Source organism: Hippopotamus amphibius, chromosome 5 (assembly GCF_030028045.1).
Source record: "Hippopotamus amphibius kiboko isolate mHipAmp2 chromosome 5, mHipAmp2.hap2, whole genome shotgun sequence".
Taxonomy (NCBI): domain Eukaryota; kingdom Metazoa; phylum Chordata; class Mammalia; order Artiodactyla; family Hippopotamidae; genus Hippopotamus; species Hippopotamus amphibius.
The window spans coordinates 38,590,969-38,611,872 of NC_080190.1; the positions used below are offsets into that span (position 1 = coordinate 38,590,969).

General features: G+C 34.9%; 2 protein-coding genes across 10 annotated transcripts in view; one reads left to right on the forward strand and one right to left on the reverse strand.

The window, feature by feature from the left end:
* The window catches only part of KIF20B (kinesin family member 20B), a 76,620-nt gene extending 59,391 nt beyond the window's left edge, over positions 1-17,229 (reverse strand). For 3 of the 6 annotated variants that reach the window (XM_057736616.1, XM_057736615.1, XM_057736621.1), the window contains exons 1-13: positions 17,114-17,229; positions 13,773-13,920; positions 10,740-10,826; positions 10,519-10,635; positions 9,916-10,054; positions 9,144-9,328; positions 7,329-7,365; positions 6,654-6,881; positions 5,606-5,717; positions 4,652-4,723; positions 4,420-4,566; positions 3,559-3,721; positions 2,740-3,024 (exon numbers count right to left, since the gene is read on the reverse strand). In XM_057736616.1, coding sequence (XP_057592599.1) covers positions 2,740-3,024; positions 3,559-3,721; positions 4,420-4,566; positions 4,652-4,723; positions 5,606-5,717; positions 6,654-6,881; positions 7,329-7,365; positions 9,144-9,328; positions 9,916-10,054; positions 10,519-10,635; positions 10,740-10,826; positions 13,773-13,919 — 1,719 coding nt within the window. In that variant the 5' untranslated portion in view covers position 13,920; positions 17,114-17,229. The remainder of the gene's footprint in view (positions 1-2,739; positions 3,025-3,558; positions 3,722-4,419; positions 4,567-4,651; positions 4,724-5,605; positions 5,718-6,653; positions 6,882-7,328; positions 7,366-9,143; positions 9,329-9,915; positions 10,055-10,518; positions 10,636-10,739; positions 10,827-13,772; positions 13,921-17,113) is intronic. The other 3 variants (XM_057736619.1, XM_057736617.1, XM_057736620.1) reach the window with 3 other exon arrangements.
* A 190-nt stretch (positions 17,230-17,419) lies between these two features.
* PANK1 (pantothenate kinase 1) overlaps positions 17,420-20,904 on the forward strand; it is a 103,629-nt gene continuing 100,144 nt past the window's right edge. Inside the window, exons 1-2 of one of the 4 annotated variants that reach the window (XM_057735036.1) lie at positions 17,459-17,553; positions 17,818-17,895. The gene's annotated coding sequence lies outside the window, so the exon portion shown is untranslated. Of the gene's footprint in view, positions 17,896-20,904 lie in introns of all 4 variants that reach the window. The other 3 variants (XM_057735035.1, XM_057735038.1, XM_057735039.1) reach the window with 3 other exon arrangements.

The following is a 20,904-nucleotide window of genomic DNA, read 5'->3' on the forward strand; positions in this document are numbered from 1 at the left end:
AACCTTCTGTAAGCCTGCCAGCAGCAGCTACATTTTTTAGGTAGAGAAACTAAAGACCAGGTCTGTGGTAAGTGCTTAAGTTTGAATTTAAAATTAGTCTCTCAAAATATAAAGTTGAAGTATTATATGGAGTAGTTACTAAGAACCCCCAAACACTTTCCAAAATGGCAAAGAGAGATGTTATATAAACTTATCCTATAGGGCTTTTATAACTATACAAATGTGAGCAACAACTCTATGTCTTTGAAAGCACTTATATAATTAATCATGTAATACACACAATGAAGAATAAGGCAACTAAAACTTGACATCATAGCAAGTATAGGTTTGTAATAAAACAAACTACAGCATTCAAGAAAAGAGCCTGATATTCTTTTTTAAGGTTTTTGATTAAAGTTTCTCATAATAAAATAATTAATAAACTTTCTCAAAGGTACAGATCTTTCACTTTCTCAATTTTATATCTGGAAATATTTCTATAGTATCCTGACTTTGAAATTCTGCTTCTAAGAATTTATACTGAGGAAATAATTATATAATAGGACCCAGCATTTTGGCTGTAAGAAAAGTCACTGTGTTTTTTGCAACAGTGAGTGGTTGTATGTAAGTAAGAAAAAGTGAAACCCAACTCAACAGTCAAACTAAAGAAATAGGTTCAACTATGGTACCATCATACAGTAAACCAATTAATTAGGATGACATATTTACCATTCATACTTTTCACAATTTATTTTTAAATGAAGACAATCAGGTTACAATATTGTAATGTATAGTAAAAACCTATTAACATGAGCAGTAGATTAGAGAGATATATTTATTTTCCTCTTTTTCTTTTCCTAGATTCCACCATGATTACATTTTTATAATTTTAAATAACTACACTTTCCCACTTTTTAAAACAATAAATAGTAATTACTGAAGAAGAAATGTGGGAGACTTAAAGAAATCTGCATTGATGTGAGAATACCTTGGAAAACTGGTTTCTTTTAATAATTCTCAACAATTAGTTTTCTATCATTGTCAGCATCTGATAAAGTTTTTGGTGAAAAAAATTCTGGTTGATTAGTCTAGCTAAATGAATTGTAAATATAAATATGCTAATATCAATATATTTCATAATGATCTTTAATACTCACAATCCTCTAATGCTAATAATGTAAAGCATGCAAAGCCTGTAATCATTTTCATTTTTAAAAATATTAGGAAAAAACCTCAACGAAATTTTAATTTTAAAGTACCAACTCAAAAAATAAATTAAAAAAAAAAGTACCTAGTCAATGTAAGATATGCATTTACACAATATAATCCTTTATAAACTACAGGATTATTTTTCCCTAATAAATTCAGAAATTCTACTAACATTTTAAGTTTAATATGGACATTATATATAAACTTCAGTTTTGAGAAGATCAATAAAAACTGAAATAGGACTATTAATGGCTCATTTTGTCAACGAGGAAAGTACTACATTACAGAAATCCAAGGTATACAAGGTCCAATCACATAATGACCAGATAAATTGGGACTAGTCTGAAGCTTTCATTTTCATTTCAAAACAACACAAGCACAACTATGGCTTTCAGGGACACTAAAAGAGAACAATGATGTCAAATGTGTCAATACCACTGAAGCATGTCCATGAGTACAGGGTTAACCAGTGCTCCTGTGACACGGGTAAGAAGACTCCATGTATACATATGTAATAGTTACAGCCAATTAATGAGAACCAGTAACGTGGACATGCTCTACATTTCAGGATTAATACAACTTAAATGTATGTGTGAACTGTATTTGGACTGAGGTTAAAAGAACCACCATTAAGTCCTATTTGTTCACCATAAATACAAGACGATCAAGCAATTTTTGTTTCTGAATAAATAGAATAATCTGTACCGGGAAGACATTTTGCACACTTGTACTTAAGACTGCAAAGTAAAAGTTTGGTGGAGTATGCTAAAATCACTGGGTGAAAGGATACTGGGGAACAAGTCATTCACCTGGTGTCAATGCTTTTAAAATGAAGAGAGATCTGAAACACAAAACCTTAACCAAGTGAGCAAAATTTAGCATCACCAAAAATGGAGAAATCAGACATCATCTGTCTCCTGATGTGACGCAATGGGAAATTCACAACTTCACCTATGTAATAGGCTTGCCTAAAGTGTTAAACCTGAATCAGGAAATAATAAGATAAATCCAGACTGGAGGTATTCTATAAGACAACTAAGCACAATTTTTCAACAATAACTACACTAAAGATTAACTAAAGAAACACAATAATCAAAAACAATGTGTTAACTTTGGTTGTAGATCAAAAACAACGTGGCTATAAAGGAAAATACTGGGACGACTGGAGAAATCTCAATATGGACAATATAACAGTACGTTATAAATGTCCACATTCTTGGGAAACATGCTGAAGTAGTTAGTTGCAAGGTGTCATTATGTCTGCATCTTGTTTTCAAATGATACAGGCAAAAAGATGTGTATTCACAAACTTACAGAAGGAGAATTCAAGTAAATATGGTAAAATGTTAACAACTGGCAAATCCACGTGAAGTGCAAATGGGTATTCATTGTATTTTCTTTCTGTAGATGTGAAAATTTTCAAAACATGAAGATGAAAGACAAATTTAGTGTATTATTAAAAAAATGGGAGAAAGAACCTCAAGAATTATTAACCCTAACTTCAGAATAATAAATCAGTCAATTTTAGAAGTATGAGTTCTTAATACATACTCTCTTCTCATGGCTACGGAAACCCTTATCTTCCTCTAATGTTCTATCTAGATCTTCATCAGTCAATTCAGTTTCCACATTTTGCTTTTCTTCAGCTTTTTCTAGATCCTCAACCAAATCTTCATCTTCCACCACATCTTCTAGACTACTTTCCCATGAAATCGTGGATCTTTTTTCACTTACTATTTTATTATCTGAATTATTAATCTCTAGTGATACATCCTGAGATTTAACAGGTCCAAATGATTTCTCTTGAGAGGAATTTAAAGTGTCTGGAACCCAAACCTGTTAAAACATTCAACGTAACTTTTAAAACAGAAAAGGCAAGAACTGTCCACAAAAAAAATAATTTTATACATTTAAGTCAAATGACAACATGAGAAGTAAAAAAAAAACTATGCAAACAAACATACAAGAAGGAATTCGCATCCTTAAATAAATATTTGATAAGAAAAAAGCTACTTACACATGTATACTACAGATAAATTTACTTTACTGGGTTAAGTTCTTAGTATCAATACTATTCCTAGCAGGGGGTTTCCTGATGGACAGCGGAGCAGACAATTCATTGTAAGAACTGCTCGCAGTTTGTAATGGGTAAGTTTATTTATTACCGAGGTCATTTCACTCTTAAGCAGGGGTAACTTTCAGTTTTTTCTATGTCCTACTACTTGATCAAATATTATATTTTTAATTTTCAATTATTTTCTAGGTTTACAGCTATAAGTGCAAAATATATTACCTACTCCAAGAAAAAAATCATTAATACTCTAATAATAAGAAGCTTAATAAATTCTGCAGAAATTTAATTATACTTACTTTTTGTGCAATGGCTGAGAATTTCAACACATTGAGTGTCTCATCATAGGCAAAAAAACACTGGCTGATGTGGACAATCATACATACTTTCCCTTTACCACTAAAAAAACTCTGAAAATAATGGGTCAGTTTACTTTCCCGAAAAGGCACATGCTGTTGAAACCTATGGAAAAAATTTTCAAAAAATTATAAGTTAAAACAAATCTCATGAAGTCAATATGCTGATAAATTTTACAAAGAAATAATATAGCTATCATAGGCTTAAATTCTAGGTTAGTAATTAGCTCCACCTATAATAGTCATTTTCTGTTTATTCATGTTGTTTTCTTTAAATACTACTACTAGTAATAACAGTAATACTAATAGTAACAGTAATCCTAATAGTAACAGTAATCCGCTATGCAAAATGTAAAGAAAGTCACATTAAATTGTGTTCTCTAGTATAGCGCAATTATGCCATACACCTTAACGAGAAATGGTAAAGGCTGATTTGTAATTTACTCAGCCTAAAAATGCTAATTAATGCAGAAATCTATCACATTTAGAAAAATAGAATGCATTGATAAGAATAATGTGGTTTTATATGCTAAACCAGCATCATTAGAAGCTTATTATCTAAGGTGTTTGTTGATATATATTTGCTGTGGAAAATAATGTACTTGATGAGTCACTGGCATTGACTGACACTATTTTTTTATTTCTATCCTTTTTTAATCCAAGATCTCTAAGTAATTTTAACTACAATCCATACATAGTCACAAGAAGAAAGTTAAAAACAAGAAAACTTTATAAAATTAACAAAGCTGAAAGTCTAAATATTATAATACTTAATATGCTAATAACATGTTCAGCAACTCTTACTTTGACTTTTCACTGTTCTTCAAAACACTGATACACTTTCCCAGAGTCAATAAAGAAGCGTTTATGTTTCCAGTCTCTCTTAACCTTTCACCTTCATTCTGCGTTTTCATGGTTCGTTCTGAACCAGCAAGATCACATAAAGACAATCTAACCAAGAAAAAAACAAAAAAACACTTTAAAAATTCTTCAAAACAATTAAAAAAAATTACAATTTAAAGAATGCTCAACTTACTCACTAACTCGCATTACATGAGGCATCTCAGAATCTTCAATTTGTAATATTCTAATAGTGAATATGCTGTGACTAAAAGTAAACAAAGATCAAATATTATCGTTCATTTTTCATTTCTGCATTCTAAATAGGAGAGGCAAGCATCTAAATCAACACCTATTTATATCCTAACAGTAGCCACTGCTTCAGCACTGCATTCTCCAACTAGCTGTCAGATATTTCAATTCAGTGCTCCACTGTCACCTACATACCACCTGACTACCTAAAACCAAATAGCTTGTTCCTTTCACTGAGCCCCAAATCCTTCAAACCTCCTTTTCTTAACATTCCAACTTCTACTAACAAAGTCATTTATAATAAAGTCTCAATGGTATTAGTTACAGCTAATCTACTTTGCATATGTACCCAAAGCAAAGCATACATTTGGCCTAAATATAGGCTTATCTGGATTACATATTATCTTCACACCACACATGGTGGACAGCGCTCTTTCCGCCTTAAGAGAAAACCTGTTTTAAGTACCTCACTGCTTAAACTTATTTCATCTCTCATCCACCAATCCCTTCCATCAAAAACATCCTTCCTTAGCCCTTTGAGATTTTGGCCCAACACAGTATGCATACAGTGTCTATGTTCATGGGGTAAGTAGGAAAAACACAGAGAAAAGTCCACTACTACAGGCAAGTAATATATTGAGCTTAGATATTCACATACAAAAAGAGTAAAAATACCTCAGACTGAGTGCAAATTAGTAAATCTTACATTAGGACAAGAAATGGTGCTGATAATCTTATCTGTTCAGTGCTCTTCAGTTTATAGAATGTTTTTATGCCTATGAATTCATTTAACATATCAGAGAACTTACTGTCCACCTTAACCTTAAATTAGTTGTATTTCAATTAGCACAGAACACCCTGGGTGCCTCAGACTTACACCACAGGGTTTCCTCCTTACCTTCTACTAGAAGCATTGTTCAGCTTTGTGAAAGCGACGCTCTGATGTTTTATTCCTAGTTTTAAAAGTCTATAGGCTTCTTTGGAATCAGATACTTGAATCCATTGTAGATCTTTTAAAAATAAAGAGGGCACATATCAATTTATAAAAACATAACATTTGCAGTACAACGTTATCTCTTTGAAGACTGGCGATCTCTTTCCCAAAGGCATATAATAAAATCTTTCTTTTAACAATATGCCCTAGATATAGTCAACTCGGCTATTCCATATTCTACTAGAAAAGAAGTACACAAGAATAGGATATTATAATGATTTTCCAGTACTTAAGCAGTACAAACACAGAAAGTAAATGTTCTTCAACAGAGTTTGCCAAAGGGAAAATTTAAAATAGGTAAGATTCCTTAGAATTAGACATGCAGGAAAAAAAAAAGGACAAAATACATTTCTGATTAAACCTAGAAAAGTACCTAGCTATGAGACATTACAGATTGCAATTTATTTGTGAGTCATGAAATTAAATTTATTGAGTCACAACTAGCATTTTGTAAAACTGAAGTAGAATACAGAAAACACCAAAGTGCATTCCTTGTAGTAAAGGTAAGTATAATTAATGAAAGTTTTCAATTGTATATATGCATATATATACATATGCAGGTACAGGATCATGATGTTATTAATATGTATTTCCTACTGTGGGACAGTAATTTTTAAAAGCTTGGAAGAACAGCTCTGTGGAACAGAAACATTTACATAGCTCCTTGAATACTGTTACAAAGCAGCAGAATAATGTGAATATCCACACACACAGCTTTTCCCATCCCCTAAAATCCAATCAATGATATTCAAGCAAATACAATATTAAACTTAGACTTCTTTACCTTCAGGTTTAATTAACATAACAAAACCTATTTTCAAAAAACAAACTACTCTTATTATCTTGATGTTAATAATTAGTATAAAAATTTTCAATTTCCAGTCTGCTTTCCTATAACAAAGCCTAGAAAGGAACTTCAGAGCAATAAAGTAAAAAATGCTCATCAGTATACCTTTTATAAAAGAATAGCCCTTTACATCTTGGGAAAGGCGCAGTATCTTTCTCTTTTGGAACTTAGATGAGACAGGAACAAACAAATCATAAATACATTCATTGTAAATCTCGAAGAAAGAAACCCACACGGAAAATTTTATCTTATTATCCACATTCAAGCTCGCGTGTTCACAGTCTTTCATGGATTCTTCAAACTCTGGGATAGTCAAAGAGTTTGTTAAACTGCCTACAGAAAATAAAAAAGATAATCACAAAATTAAATGAGGCGATAGGATAGATCAAGACACCTAGATTTGAAAAACTAAGTATCCTTAATCTTTTTTCCAGCAATGTTAAAAACTTTTTGGACCAAAGCAGATATAAATATTTATATTAACCAAAATCTAGCTTCTTATTTTTCTTTTCTGCAAATATGCTAATAAACCAAAATAAAATTAAATGTAACGGACAAAGGAAAAATAATGTCTCTCTTGAATTCAACACGAAAGTTAACAACCAGTGGTGATATTAAATCCAAATAAAACTTTACAGTGACTGGTATTTCATATAGTTATGTACCATTTTCCAAGTATTACTATGTCATTAAAGAAATTAAATCACTAGAAGTGATTCAAAAATTAAAAGCTTTTCAAATAATCAACATTTTAAAAGTAAATGAGAAAGGAAACCTTACCATAAAGAGTATCATAACTGTCGTCATTCCTAACAACCTGAAAAAGAAAAACTTTTTTTTTAAAGTTAAAAACTATTTTTAGTTAAGACTAAATGACCGAGTATATTAATTACCTATCCAAGTAAGTCACCTGTCTTTCATCTACTCAATTCAATGACCTCTATTAATTTTTTTCTAGTGAAATAATACATTCTCATAATAGGAAATTTGGGAAACTACAGAAAATATTGAAAAGAATATCATCATATATAATCCCTGCCACTCAGAGGCAATTACTATTAAAATTTCAATATATTCCCTTCTACTTTTTCCCCACACTTATTGTAAGCTTTTTCTCACTATAATTAAAAATTTTTTAAAAATTACTTGTAAACATTTGGTGGCTGCCTAACTGAAGAGATGAGACGTGAAATGAGTTAATTAAATAACACTAAGATAATAAACATCTTAACATATTATTTTTTTCTCCTGTAATCTAATTGTTCCCTTAGGCTATTTACCTAAATCTGAACTGGCGGATGAAAAAATATGAACTTTTTTTAAAGTTCTCACAGTTGCCAAGTTGCTTTGGAGCAACACATTTTACAATTGATATATGAAAGTGAAAGTGTGTATCTCACGTCGTACACCTGAAACTTATATATAATATTGTACATCAACTATACCTCGATAAAAAGAAATTTTTAAAAAAGTGCATATTTCATGTTTTTAACATTTTAATTATTTCATAAGAAAAATATTTTAACTAGCTAACTTAAGGAAATTTTTTTTCATTATTAATGACTTTAATTTCCTCTATGAATTGTCCATGCAATTACCCACTAATCTCCATAAATTGTGTTAAAATACTCACTAGCTTACTTGCAGAGACCATAATCAGGACTCTGAACTTTGCTCTCCACTCAGCAACAATATCTTATTACCTTGAAACACTGACTGCCAAATTACTTTAAAAAGAAAATTCCTATCAGTGTTTTGAATATATTTATAAAGACTGTTCATAGTTTTTAACAATCTTAAATAGATAGAATAAATGTCAGAAAGCATAACACAAAATCCAGAAGGCACAGGAGGGAAAACAGACTATAACTTTATAAAAAAATTTTTTTAATAAAAAACTATTAAAAAGAAGAAAAGAGGAAAAAACATAACCTAATAGATAAGACATGTGAATTAAGGTAATAAGAGATTTACCATATGTTAAATGAAAGAGCAAGTTATAGAATGTCTGTATAATAAAAACTCATCTTTGTTAAAAAAAAAAAAAAAAAAGACCATATCCTACATATATAGAAAAAGATATGAAGATATATGCAACTATATATGACTGTGTTTATGTGTGTGTATATAGACATATACAGAGCTCTGTACATAGATTTTGTGTGTGTGTGTAGAGAGAAAAAGATCAAAAAGGATATGTTCATATCCACTAATACTGGTTTTCTCTTCAGGAATGGAACTATAGGAAATTTTCACTTTTTATTTTTCATCTCCTCTCTGTTTAGATTTTGTGTATACATATTACATTTACAATTGAAAAAAAGAATTTGAAAATTAATTATATAGAAAGTTGCTGTTTCTAAACAGCCAAAAAAGATTTAGGAATCATTTATATTTGTATTGTCTAAACATTTCTGCTGTTTGTACAATATAAAATAAGAAGAGACGACTTCAAAGAAGCTTTTAATACTTTTCTCAAAAAGAGAAGACAACAGCCACAACCACCACAGAACATTCCAGTACAGGATAAAACAAACTAGCGAGCTAATAAAAGCACGTGATTACGTATATTTTACATACAAAATACTCCCATACCTCTTTAATTTGCCGAAGCAATGCACTTTTGCTAGCTACTTCTTCTTTCTCTTGGTCTGGAGATAACCGTAAGTATTCTCTGGACCTATGTGGTTTAAGGTTCATCTTTGCATACAGTCTTTCCTGAAGACTATCAAATAATACATTCAAAGTTCGAGGCAGAATACCAGTATTTTCTTCTGTGCCTATGAAAAGAATTTTTGTTTTACACTCTGAGTGTCAGGAAAGAGGAAAAAAACATTTTTGAACTACCAAGGCTCCTTTTATACTACCAACAGGCAAGAGTAAAAAGCTGAGACCAAAGTGAGAGAAGTCAAAGGATTACTCATCTTTCTATCACTTTGGTCTTCACTGTATAATTGACATTTTATCAACTATTATTCTGATGCAAAACCTGAAATTTTACATTCAGATCAGGCTTTAAGACTGGCTATCATCCATTATCACAATGTATAAAAGTAAAATAAAATACAAAGTATTTCCCTGGTTATCCATGCTTAATTTCCCATGTCACATCAATCCTTTTTCTCACTTTTTAACCATCACTTTATTCTCTGTCACATGGGTAATGAAGTCAACTATTAACTAAGTCATAAATTAAGTCAATATGAATTAAAAGCCATTGGCAATACACATTCAATATGCTAGCTATTACTATTAAAAATGGAGCAAATGTGCTAGGTAATGGAAACATAACTATAAGCAAATGTTATGAAAATGAGTAAATATTAGTGCCTCTTTTTTCTTTTGTATCAAAAATAAAACCATTTACCTTGAAATGTATAAGTTTTTCCTGAATTGGTTAGCCCATAAGTAAAAATCAGCCGACTTTGTCCTCTCAAGAGGTCTTTAACTGGCTGTAGAATGCAACCCTGGAAGAATTCCTTCTGTGTAGTTTCTGGGCCAAAAATCTAAATAAGCATTTTTGAAAACAAGTCTTTTTAGAAAATTCAAGTTAATATTCACAATGAGTTCTACCCTCCCATGTTTTTAATATTTAAAAGATTTGTCTTCCAAAATTCATTCTTAAAATAGTTGCCATATCCCCAACTCCCACAAATAGTTTAACTATCAAAAAAGTTCTCAAGACAGAAATCTGACCCAACCAATAACTTTTCATGTAAGTTTTGAAAAGAACACTTCCCCCCAGCAAAAAGACTGTAAGAACTCTACAAAGATTTTCTCACTTCCAATTATATATTTACACACCTGAAATTTGAGCTCTACCATTGAGGAAAAAATACCAGTACCTAAGATCTAAGTTTCATAAGCACAAGATATATACAGTTCATTATATACAATTAGGCAGCAATTTAACCTAAGCCAAGTTTCTTTTTCTTAAAAGAAAAACCTTCAGCTTCACATGGGTACCTACCTTGGAAAAACTGAAGGTCTGTGCCATCTGCCCAGAGCTTTTCTCACTTGACCGACCAAGGATACTTTGAGGATCCTTCAGCACAACAGTCTGTGAATCCAGAATACACACACAGCCCTAGAACACAAATAAATAAACAAAAACTCACAATAAGCAAATTAAAACAATGGTATTTTGCCCATTTAATGGCAGTAAAACATAAAATTAAATTCAATACAAACCTCAGACTCATGTTCTTTTTCTGACTTTGTGAATGGCCTTATTCGAAGACAAACCTGGAGATAATCTTTGGATTCCAATTTGTTTGCCTTAAAAAAGAGAAAATATTTTAAAAATACAAAATACGGCTTTTCAGAGATCATCTTTCTTTAAAGTGGCTGATTGCTATAAAACAATCTGGGATTATACAAAACCTCTAAGCAAACAGTGACTCTTCAGTATTTAACCATCTTACAAGCGTAAGTCAAAAATTATCCACACTCTGACTGTAGAATTTATAGAAGTTTTAATATAACTGGAGTGTGAATACTTTTTGACTCACCCTCATATACATTTAAAGAAAAACACATCTATTTTTTAAAAAACAAAAATACCATAAAAGATTCAACTTCCTCTGTCTTCTATATTTATACTTGAAGTTTACAATATGCTTCTTTGCTATAAAATCCTAACCTTTACAAGTAAATACAAATTATATTATACAAATAATAAGGCTCTAAGTCACTAAAACATAGAAGTGTAGAATAAATCACAAGTAACCAGAATATTCTATCAACTCAAATGCTGCTGTATTGCATTCTCTTTACTGCTTCGAGGAAAAAATGAGCTTAGTTCATTTTTTAAAAAATGTTTTAATGTTTTTTAAAAAGTAAAAAGGAAACAATGACTTGAAAAACACAACCCACCAAACAAGACACAAGAAGTAGAAAATCTGAATAACTCTATAACTATTAAAGAAATTAAATTTACATTCAAACAAAATAACCCCACAAAAAAACTCCAAACCCTGGTAATTCATTGGTAAATTCTCTCAAACATTTAAGGATATAGTCACAAAAATTAAAGACAAACTCTTTAAGAAAATAAAGCAATAGAGAACACTTTTCAACTAATTTTAAGCTTGCCATAACCTGATTACCACAATCTAACAAAGATATCTTCAGAAAAAAATTACAGAACAATATCCCTAATTAAGATAGAGGTACAATGTTCTCCAAAGTGGTTGTACCATTTTCTATTCCTACAAGCAATGGATGAACATTGTAGTTGCTCTGCATACTCACCAATGGGTGGTGTGGCCAGTCTTCTTCATTATAGCCACTCTAGTGGGTGTGAGGGTGGTATCTGATTGTGGTTTTAATTTATGCATTTCCCTTTTGACTAATGATGTTGAGCACCTTTTCATGTGCATATTGACCCTATGTATTTCTTCTTCCTTGAAGTGACTGTTCAAATCTTTTGTCCATTTTTATTACATTGTTTTTCTTATTAACATGTAATTGTTTTTAATATGTTCTGAATAAAAGCTCTCAGTCATTCAAAAAGAGGCAAAAATCCTCTAACAAAATATTAGCTAATATATAAAACAGGATAGTAAATCCTAACAGAAAATGGTTTATCCCAGGAATGCAAGGTCAATTTAGCATTCGAAAATCAATTAGGGTACTTAAACACATAAAAAGAATGAGAAGAAGACTTCCCCAGTGGCGTAGTGGTTAAGAATCCGCCTGTCAATGCAGGGGACTCAGGTTGAAGCCCTGGTCCGGGAAGATCCCACATGCCATGAGGCAACTAAGCCCGTGCACCACAACTACTGAGCCTGCACTCTAGAGACCGTGTGTCACAACTACTGAGCCTGTGCTCTAGAGCCCGTGAGCCACAACTAATGATGAGCTCACGCTCCACAACTACTGAAGCCCGCACCCCTACACAGCCCATGTTCTGCAACAAGAGAAGCCACCACAATGTGAAGCCTTCGCACCACAACAAAGGGTAGCCCCTGCTCTCCGCAACTACAGAAAGCCCGTGCACAGCAAAGAAGACCCAACACAGACAATAAATAAAAATAAATTTATTTTTAAAAAAAGTAAACCAATAAATATGACTGGTGATATTTAAATTCCCTATAATTTTCACATCATGAAACATGATTTTTCTTTTGATTTTTTTTCTTCAACCATTTAAAAATGTAAAAACCATTCTTAACTTGTCAGTAAAACAAAAACAGGCAATATAAAAACAGGACATTATTTACTAACCCTTGTGTTATGTGCAGGAAGGCACACACAAAAGAGTACGTAATGTATAATTCTATTTATACATCAAGAGGCATTTATCCCTTCCTCTCTTCTTGTCTTTACCTATGATTAAATGAGCTAAAAAGAGCCTCACACATGATGGATATTAAATAATTATTATTCTTTTACCTAAGTTCCATATACTCCTTTTTCCCCCTCCCTTTTTCTCTATAAAAGGCATCAAAATTAACAATCTAATCTGTAATAAATAGAATAAAAATGGATTGGAAGTAAATGTATAAGAAAAAGTCTATAAACAGAGCAAACATAGTGACAGTAGGTAGGATGGTAGAAAGACATTTCTTAAACACTACTAAGTTAATTTTTTTTTATCTGCATTATTTTTTAAACTAAAGTCCACAATTCCTAGGGGCATAGTGGAATATTTTACATTTCTTTAAGGATCCAGAGCAGTACTTGACACATGTTGAACACCATGAACAATTAGCTTGAAGAAGTTCAGTTTCAACATTAGGTTATACTATTTCTTTTGATGATGTCATATCTCAATGAAGCTGGATTTTCCAGTGGTGGTTGTGATAAAAAGCAAGTACAACCCCAAAACAATGAAGAACAGGAAATGAAGGTGCCAGTGTCTAATTTGATTCCAAAGCTTAAGAAGTTGTGCACTACCCAAAATGCACACATAGCTCATTAAGTAGTAACTGCAGTTACTGAAGAATAACATTAAAAATTTTCATTTAAGTTAATTTTTTTTTCAAATGGCTACTAGGTCAGGGCATAAATAGTTATTAAGTTATCTGCACCTACTATTTGAAAAAGAAGTATTAACGTACTTGTATTTAGGGCACCATGAAAAAATTATTGATAGAAGTTTGCCTTAAACATATAAAGTTTGGAAAGCTCTGCTCTAGTTGTGCCTGTCCACAAGCATGTGTGCATGTGCCCATTTCCACTCTATCATGATAATTAACGTAATACTTTTTTTGTACTTACCTCAGTGCTTGAAGCAACTAAGGAAAACTCATGAGAGAGGTCAAGCTTAACGCCATCAAAATTTATTTCCGAAGGCCTTGCAACTGGATCAGCACTGCAAACATAAGATGGTCTAGGCACCCCATCTTGATTTACATTAGATTCCATTCTGTAAGAATAACAGTAACTTCCTTAGATAATCTTAATAAATCAGCATATAAGCTATCCAGTTTAAAAAGTCTGTGAGTCCAGCCCTCTACTTCTTGCCATGTAACTACATTTCCAAAAGGAAAACATTAGACTATTTCATCTATAACATGATGACTCATGGAAAAGACAAAAGGCCAAATTATTTACAGATTCTAAATCAAATAGTATTGGACACAGCCTATCACTACTATTCTTGTGATCTAACTTACAGGATCCAGAGAGACTTCAGGAGTAAAGGGAATCCACAAAGTGAGACAGTATAAAACATTCAGTCTCTGCCTGAAATCCTCTCAGAAATCAAACAGTAAGGGTGGGGTAAATTATAACCTTGTGTTATTTTAGTTACTTAGTGTCTTCTGAAGAATGCTACTTACAGACTTTATAATGTTTTAGCATTTAGGAGTTAAACTGAGTCATCTGGACAATTAGTTTCAACTGAATTCTTCCAAATAATGCAAGTAAAAAGTAAAATGACGTATGTGAACATACTCAAAACAGTATCTGATACATCACAGGTCTTAAAAATTATGGTGAACATGGAATAATGCATCAGTAAACTACTACAACCAAATTAAACATCAAATCACTAAATTTAAAGGTAAACTCAGGAGTAACCTTCACTGATAAAATATTAAACATTAAAATATTTACTGAGAATCTACTAGGTGCACAATACCAGGAAGAAATGGAGAGAGACATTATTCTTTGAATATTATGAAATATTCAGAACAGTGACCGCCAACTAGGGTTCCTGGTTCAAGAAGGCAGTTAGTAATGGGCGTTCACAGGGGTTAAACAAATGAGCCAAAGATGGCCCCTGTATTCTGGTCCTACGTTGTTTCTTCTTCAGAGCAGGCCGAGATCATTAGTTCAAAAACACAATGAAGTATCAAACTCAAATTTTTACACGTTTGCCTTACCTATAGCCAAAATAAGTTTTTAGCCATTTAGAGCCCAACTCGTTCCCACGTCGCATGAAACTGCACCCAACCCTCTGCTGGCCACAGATAAAATCCAGAACTATGAAGACCCCAAGCCACTGCTGCCCTTTGGAATTCTCTAGGCAAAGGGACTCCCTACTGTGCTGCTGGGCAACATCACTTACACAGCGCTCTCTCCTCTGTTACCCCCACCCCTCCCCAATTCCCTTGCCCTCTTCCCCTTCTAGGTGAGGCCCTTCACTCTAGTCTCTGCAAAGTCTCACGCTGTGGGCAACTTCCCAAGCGCGCAATCCTGTCAAAGTGCTACCCTAGTAAAGCTCCTTGTGTGTTACTGCCACCTCCTGGTGCTATCTTTTTCCTTGATCACCCCTGCAACCCCCACACTCAATACATGGCTGTTTTTGTTTTTCTGCTTCTCTTAAATTGCGAAAAGACTTTAAAGAAATTACACCTTGACCTTCAACAAAACCCAGCAAACAAGATCAACCAACCATACAATTAAGTTTAATATCTTTATTGCTTTTGTTTTTATTGTATAATCAATGTGTAATCAAAATGAGAAAATTACTTAGATGCTGTTTGATAGAGTATTTCAAACATGCAATTTATGGGTGAAAATTAAGAAAAAAGATATCTGATAGAATAAAAAATAATCACTTATCTAGAACATTGGAGAAAAGTTTGCAAAAACATGAAAGTACTGGCTTGACATTTCATAGCTCAAATTTCGTTGAAATGCCCAGGAAACTGGAAGGTAAGCTTCATTCTTTGCCTTCAATTAATTTTTGGTTTAAAAAAAATGCTGATAAATCTTCTATGAAATTACTAAGTTAAAAAGAATATTGTACCTCCTTAAAAAGGTTACAGTAGTTCTGTACTTGCTCATATGTTTGGTTTTCAATGAATAAACTGCCTCTTAACAATTACAAAAATTGATGAGATGTGCTATCACTTTCTGTACTTTTAATTGACTTCTCCTTATGTGTGGCCTTCCTAACTACACTAGAAACTTCTTGAAGGCAAAGACCCTGTCTTACAGTACTCTGTATCCGCTACAACAAATTCAGCGATTTATGTAGTGATAAAGACTCCCTGTATAGTGGCTTAATAATAAATAAAATCCTCTGTGTAAAAAAAAAAAAAAAGTCCTACTCTTTCAGTGATATTATCTTTAGCAATAGCAAAGTTCAAGACCTCATTTCTCATTTCAGAAAGCTGTTCCCACGACTAAGAAACAGCATCTTTTTACCTTCTCTCCAGTGAGATTTCACGGTTGAAGACTGATGAAAAATAAAATGTCATCCACAAACTACAGTCTCAAAAAGAGTCTTCACAACTGATGTGTCCTTTACAGTATTTTGCAACCTGAAGTTTCAGGTCTTGGACATCTAATAAAATGTACACAGTGTTATGCGGCTTCGGGTAAACATGCTACCTTGTTTTAAGAACAAAAACAAACCTGAATTTGATCACCTTGGGGATTAAAAACAAGCTAATCCATAAGGCATGAACTTTTGTCAATTAGTCCTTCAGTAAGGAATATTCGAGAGCTGCACCAGGCAGGAATCGCTGAACTAAAAAGCAGAACGAGATGGGGGAAACCTCCCAAACTGGGGGATGACAGCAGCCACTGCACCCGTCACACACATCCGCTTCCGCTTAGCACTGCAAAACCCAAGAAGGGCGAGCCCCGGGCCCCGACAGCAGCCTGGAAATAACAGCAGACAGCCGCCACAGGGACTTCCCCAGCCAAAATAAGACCATGCCACTTGCCGAGCAAACTGCTCATCTTAGGGCTTCAGGACACCAGATGCGGCAATGAAGGCCTGATTCGCAACAGTAATAAAAATATTAATGATTGCAAATACATAGTGCCTACTATACACAGGCACTCTTTCTAACAACTTTACATATTATCATTTTATCTTCATTGGAGTCTAAGTAAGTAGGTTCTATTATTACCCCCTTTTAACAGATGAGGAAACTGAGGCCCGGAGAGACTGAAGACTTTGTCTTGCGTCACACAGCTACCCAGCGGCGGAGACCAGATTTAAATCCTAATGCGAGCAGAATGGCTCAACCCTCCAAACCGCACCCGGTGCCCCAGGCAGCCTTCACCGCGCCGAAACCCAGTTCTTGAGAGTAACCTCAGGGATGTCCTGAGTCCCGTCGGAAGCGGCTCACACTGCCTGAGACCTTTCCCCACCTCACCTGGTATGTGCACAGTCCCCGACCTCCTTCAGCTTACCCTCACCGGCAAACGTTGCCCCCGCCCGCCCGACCTGCAAGCTGCACCTAATTATTTCCTTTTTCAAATTCAAACAATAGCGGCCAGGGTCCCGCACTGAACGCTGGGAGTGGGCGGGGCTTCCGGAACGACGCCCCGGAGCGCCTCGGGCTTGCGCCGTGCTCGTCCCACCCGCTCCCGCGAGAAGCTTTCAAATCTGCGGGGCGGGTCTCGGAATGCCGAGCGACCAATGGGCGGAGGCAGGCTGGTGAGGAGCCCGCGGACAGAGTTTCCTGCGGGGCTCCGCGAGTCGAGCGGGGTAGGGTGCTGCCTCGTGGCTGCGTTGGGTACCACCCGCTGTTGGCTGCGCCGCGGATCTCGGATGCCTTCCTGGAGACAATAAAGACGTGGCGGAGGCCCCGAGGTGAGGCCGCTGCCGCTACACTTAGCCCCGCGACCCCGCTAGGGACCAGCCGAGGAATGGCGGGCGTCGTCCCCGCGGGCCGGAACAGGCTCCGCATCGGCAGAGTCGCTTAGAACGAGCGCTGTCCGCGCTCGGAGGGTCACTTCCTTCGCTGCATGATCCTACCTGTCGTCCGCAGCGGCTCTCACGGACAAGATACATTTCTCCCAGAATAGATTTTCATAAGCATTCTTTCTTTTGTTTTTGCCACTCTGAAAATGTAAGGCAGCCACCGGTATGAGGCGCTGTACTGTGACAATCCATCTTCCCATGCATAGGCAAGGTCTTTGCAGTGCCCAAAATGTAAGTGCCAGTACATCTTCTCTGCTTCTTTTAAAGTGATCCTCTTCTTTTGGTGCGGTGTTATTAGTCATAGGACGAGTGTTTACTACTTAGGCTGTCTCTCCTTGTTCTACTTCATTTTAAAGAAAAATAACTGCTGACGTTAATTGAGCATTTACCTTGTGCCAGTCGTGGTGCTAAACATTTAAAATTGATTGTCATACTGATCCTGAGACCAGCCCTGTGAGGTAGGTACTGTTATTATGCTCTTTTTATAGATTTCAAGGAAGCTTCGTTCATATGATTAATCTGCTCAAAGGCATACAGATGTTAATGGTGGAGCTGCGACTTTAAACTCAGCTGAATGACTTCAAGACCCACCCTCTCACATGTGATCTTATTTTTGATTATTTTTTGCATTTGTAGAATAATACCTGCTTTGATGAGCTTACCATCTTCCTTTTCTTATTCTGTATTTATGTTTCCCATAACTTCGCCTTTCCCTCTCTAACTTCCCGTTGTCTCCTCAATCAGTTTGCCTTCTTTCCCCACAAAATAATCATATTTGAGGTGAGCCAGTTTAGAGTAGAGAAGAGGATGCATGCCCAGGAGTAAAAATGAACAGAGAAAGTAAGTGTGAAAGGGAAGAAAGGAGGGAAGATAAAATAAAGCTGTGTTTTATTGTTCGGGCTGGAATTTAAGTCTTGAGGGGCCTCTGTGTCAAAGTTTCCATTGCTCCTTCAGGCAAGTCTACTCCTAAATCTGCCTTTCCTGCCTGTACCTCATAATGCCTTTATTGGCTTTACTAGCTGTTACTGATTTCCAGCTCTTGAGCCCTCCAGGTGCTACGTTTATTTATTGTTCAACAAATACTTATTGAAAACCTGCTATGTGCTGAACGCTAGGCTGGGAGTTAGTGAAACAGTGGAGGAGAGCTAGCAAGACAGACCCTAACCCTCAAGGAGCTTATATTCTACTCATTGAGAAAAAATAGCAAATACAAATAAAAACAAATAATTGAGAAACCACAACTGTCCTGAGTGGTTTGAAGGAAGTGTTTAGAGCTGTAAGACTATGTCACAGGGGAACCTGAGCAAATAATGTTTGATCTGGATCTCCAGGGGTCATTAACTAGGTTTAAAAAAAAGAGGAGTAAGCACTCCAGGCATAGGGAACATAATACCAGGCACAGGAGCAGGATAAACACAAAAATCCGATGGATTCACTGTCTTATTTTATTCTAGCTCCCAGAAGCATTCCACATGGTTTGTTTCATCCACACAGTTAATTGTTTCAGCCTTGAAACTCTTCATTTGGCTTCTGGGTCAGCCAAAGGTCACTCTCTCCTTGTTTACTCTTAACCTCACTAGCTACCCAGCTTAGTCTCCTTTTCTAGCTCTTCTACCTAAGCTCTAAATTATGGGGATCCTCAGAGCTTGGTCTTGAGCTTCCCCTCTCCCCCACCTTTTTCTCTCCTCTACAGTCTTCCTCTTGGCAACCTCATAAACTCCCATGGATTTAAATATCTTTATACTGAGAACTCCAGAATTCCTTATTCTTCCCAGACCTCTCCTCTGAATTTCAACCAGATGCAAATATCTCATTATCCACTTAACATCTCCACTTGGATGTATAACAGATATCTCTAACTTAACATCTTCAATATGGGACCTTGACTTTTCATTCCAAAACAAATCTCTAATCTCCCAAAACTCTCCTCCGTAATCTCTCAGTAAATGACACCACCCTGTATCTACGCAGTTATTCATGAGAAAGTATAATCTTTGAGTCCTCCTTTTCCCTCACCACTCTCATCCAGTTCATAAACAAATATATCTATTGTATTTTTGTATTATAAGTGAAATAAGTACGCCGTTCCCTTTTCATTGCCCAAACCAATACAGCCTCCCAACTGGTCTGCCTGCTTCACAGCCTGTTCACCATTCTTTATAGTGCAAGGAAACCAATCTCAAAATGGAAATGATCATGTCAGTCCCTAGCTTAAAGCCCTTCAATGACTTTTTAGAATAAAATTGTATTTATGTTGTTCAGTGAAGAAAAAAGTTGCAAAAGAATATACAAAGTATGCTAACTTTTGTGTAAGCAAAAGGAGAAATGAGTCTACATACTTATAAGTATATATACCACACACACATTTTTAGCTTATTTTTGAAGATAGAAATACAAAAAGTATAAAACAAAATTATATGGAATGGATGTAAAGCAACTATACTCCAATAAAAAATTTTTAAAAATTATGGGGGATGGGAATATTTTGCAAGGATTAGTGACGGTGGCTTCTCTGAGTAAACTTTTAAAAAAAGAAAATAGTTTTTACTTTCAAAAAATTAAATCTAAACCAATGGAAATAAAAGCAAGCCCTAAAATTTAGCACAAAGAAAGAGGTGAACTTACCTGTGTATTAAATTGTCAGCACAGCCACACAGAGGAAAAGAACTTGTTCAGTTAACTTGAGCACAGTACTCTATGTACTGGAGTTAGGAGTTATGGAATACAATGTAAGAGCAAGAAGAAATGTGAAGAAATCGGTAATTTGGTTTAGTAGCTTTGATGTTGAAAGGGGTATTGGTGTAGTAATTTTGAAACTCTTATACATGTGTTCTAGGAAGAAGCAAATGAGTAAATATATTCATGTTGTTTGGTACAAGATTCTCATTGTGAGTGAAGGGACATAACAAAAATGGTATAATAGAAAGTAAGGAAGAAGCCCATGATATTGGATTTGAATTGGTAGTAGAATGGCATTGTGGTTTTTTTTTTTTTTTTATCTTAATTGGGTCCATCGAGAGGGCCTGGAGGCCTAGAAGCCCTGGCACCCCAGTAACAATGAGCACCACTAGGACCAAGCCACCCAAATGGTTTCTAAACACCATTTATCACTAAAGGGAACCAGTGATCCTTGGAGAAAAGGTTGATTCCAGGTCCGGAGCAGGGAAATTGTAAAGTGAGCCTAGAACATTCTTGTCAGAAAGCAAAGAAGTCATTTCAGAAGGACATTGGATCTGACCT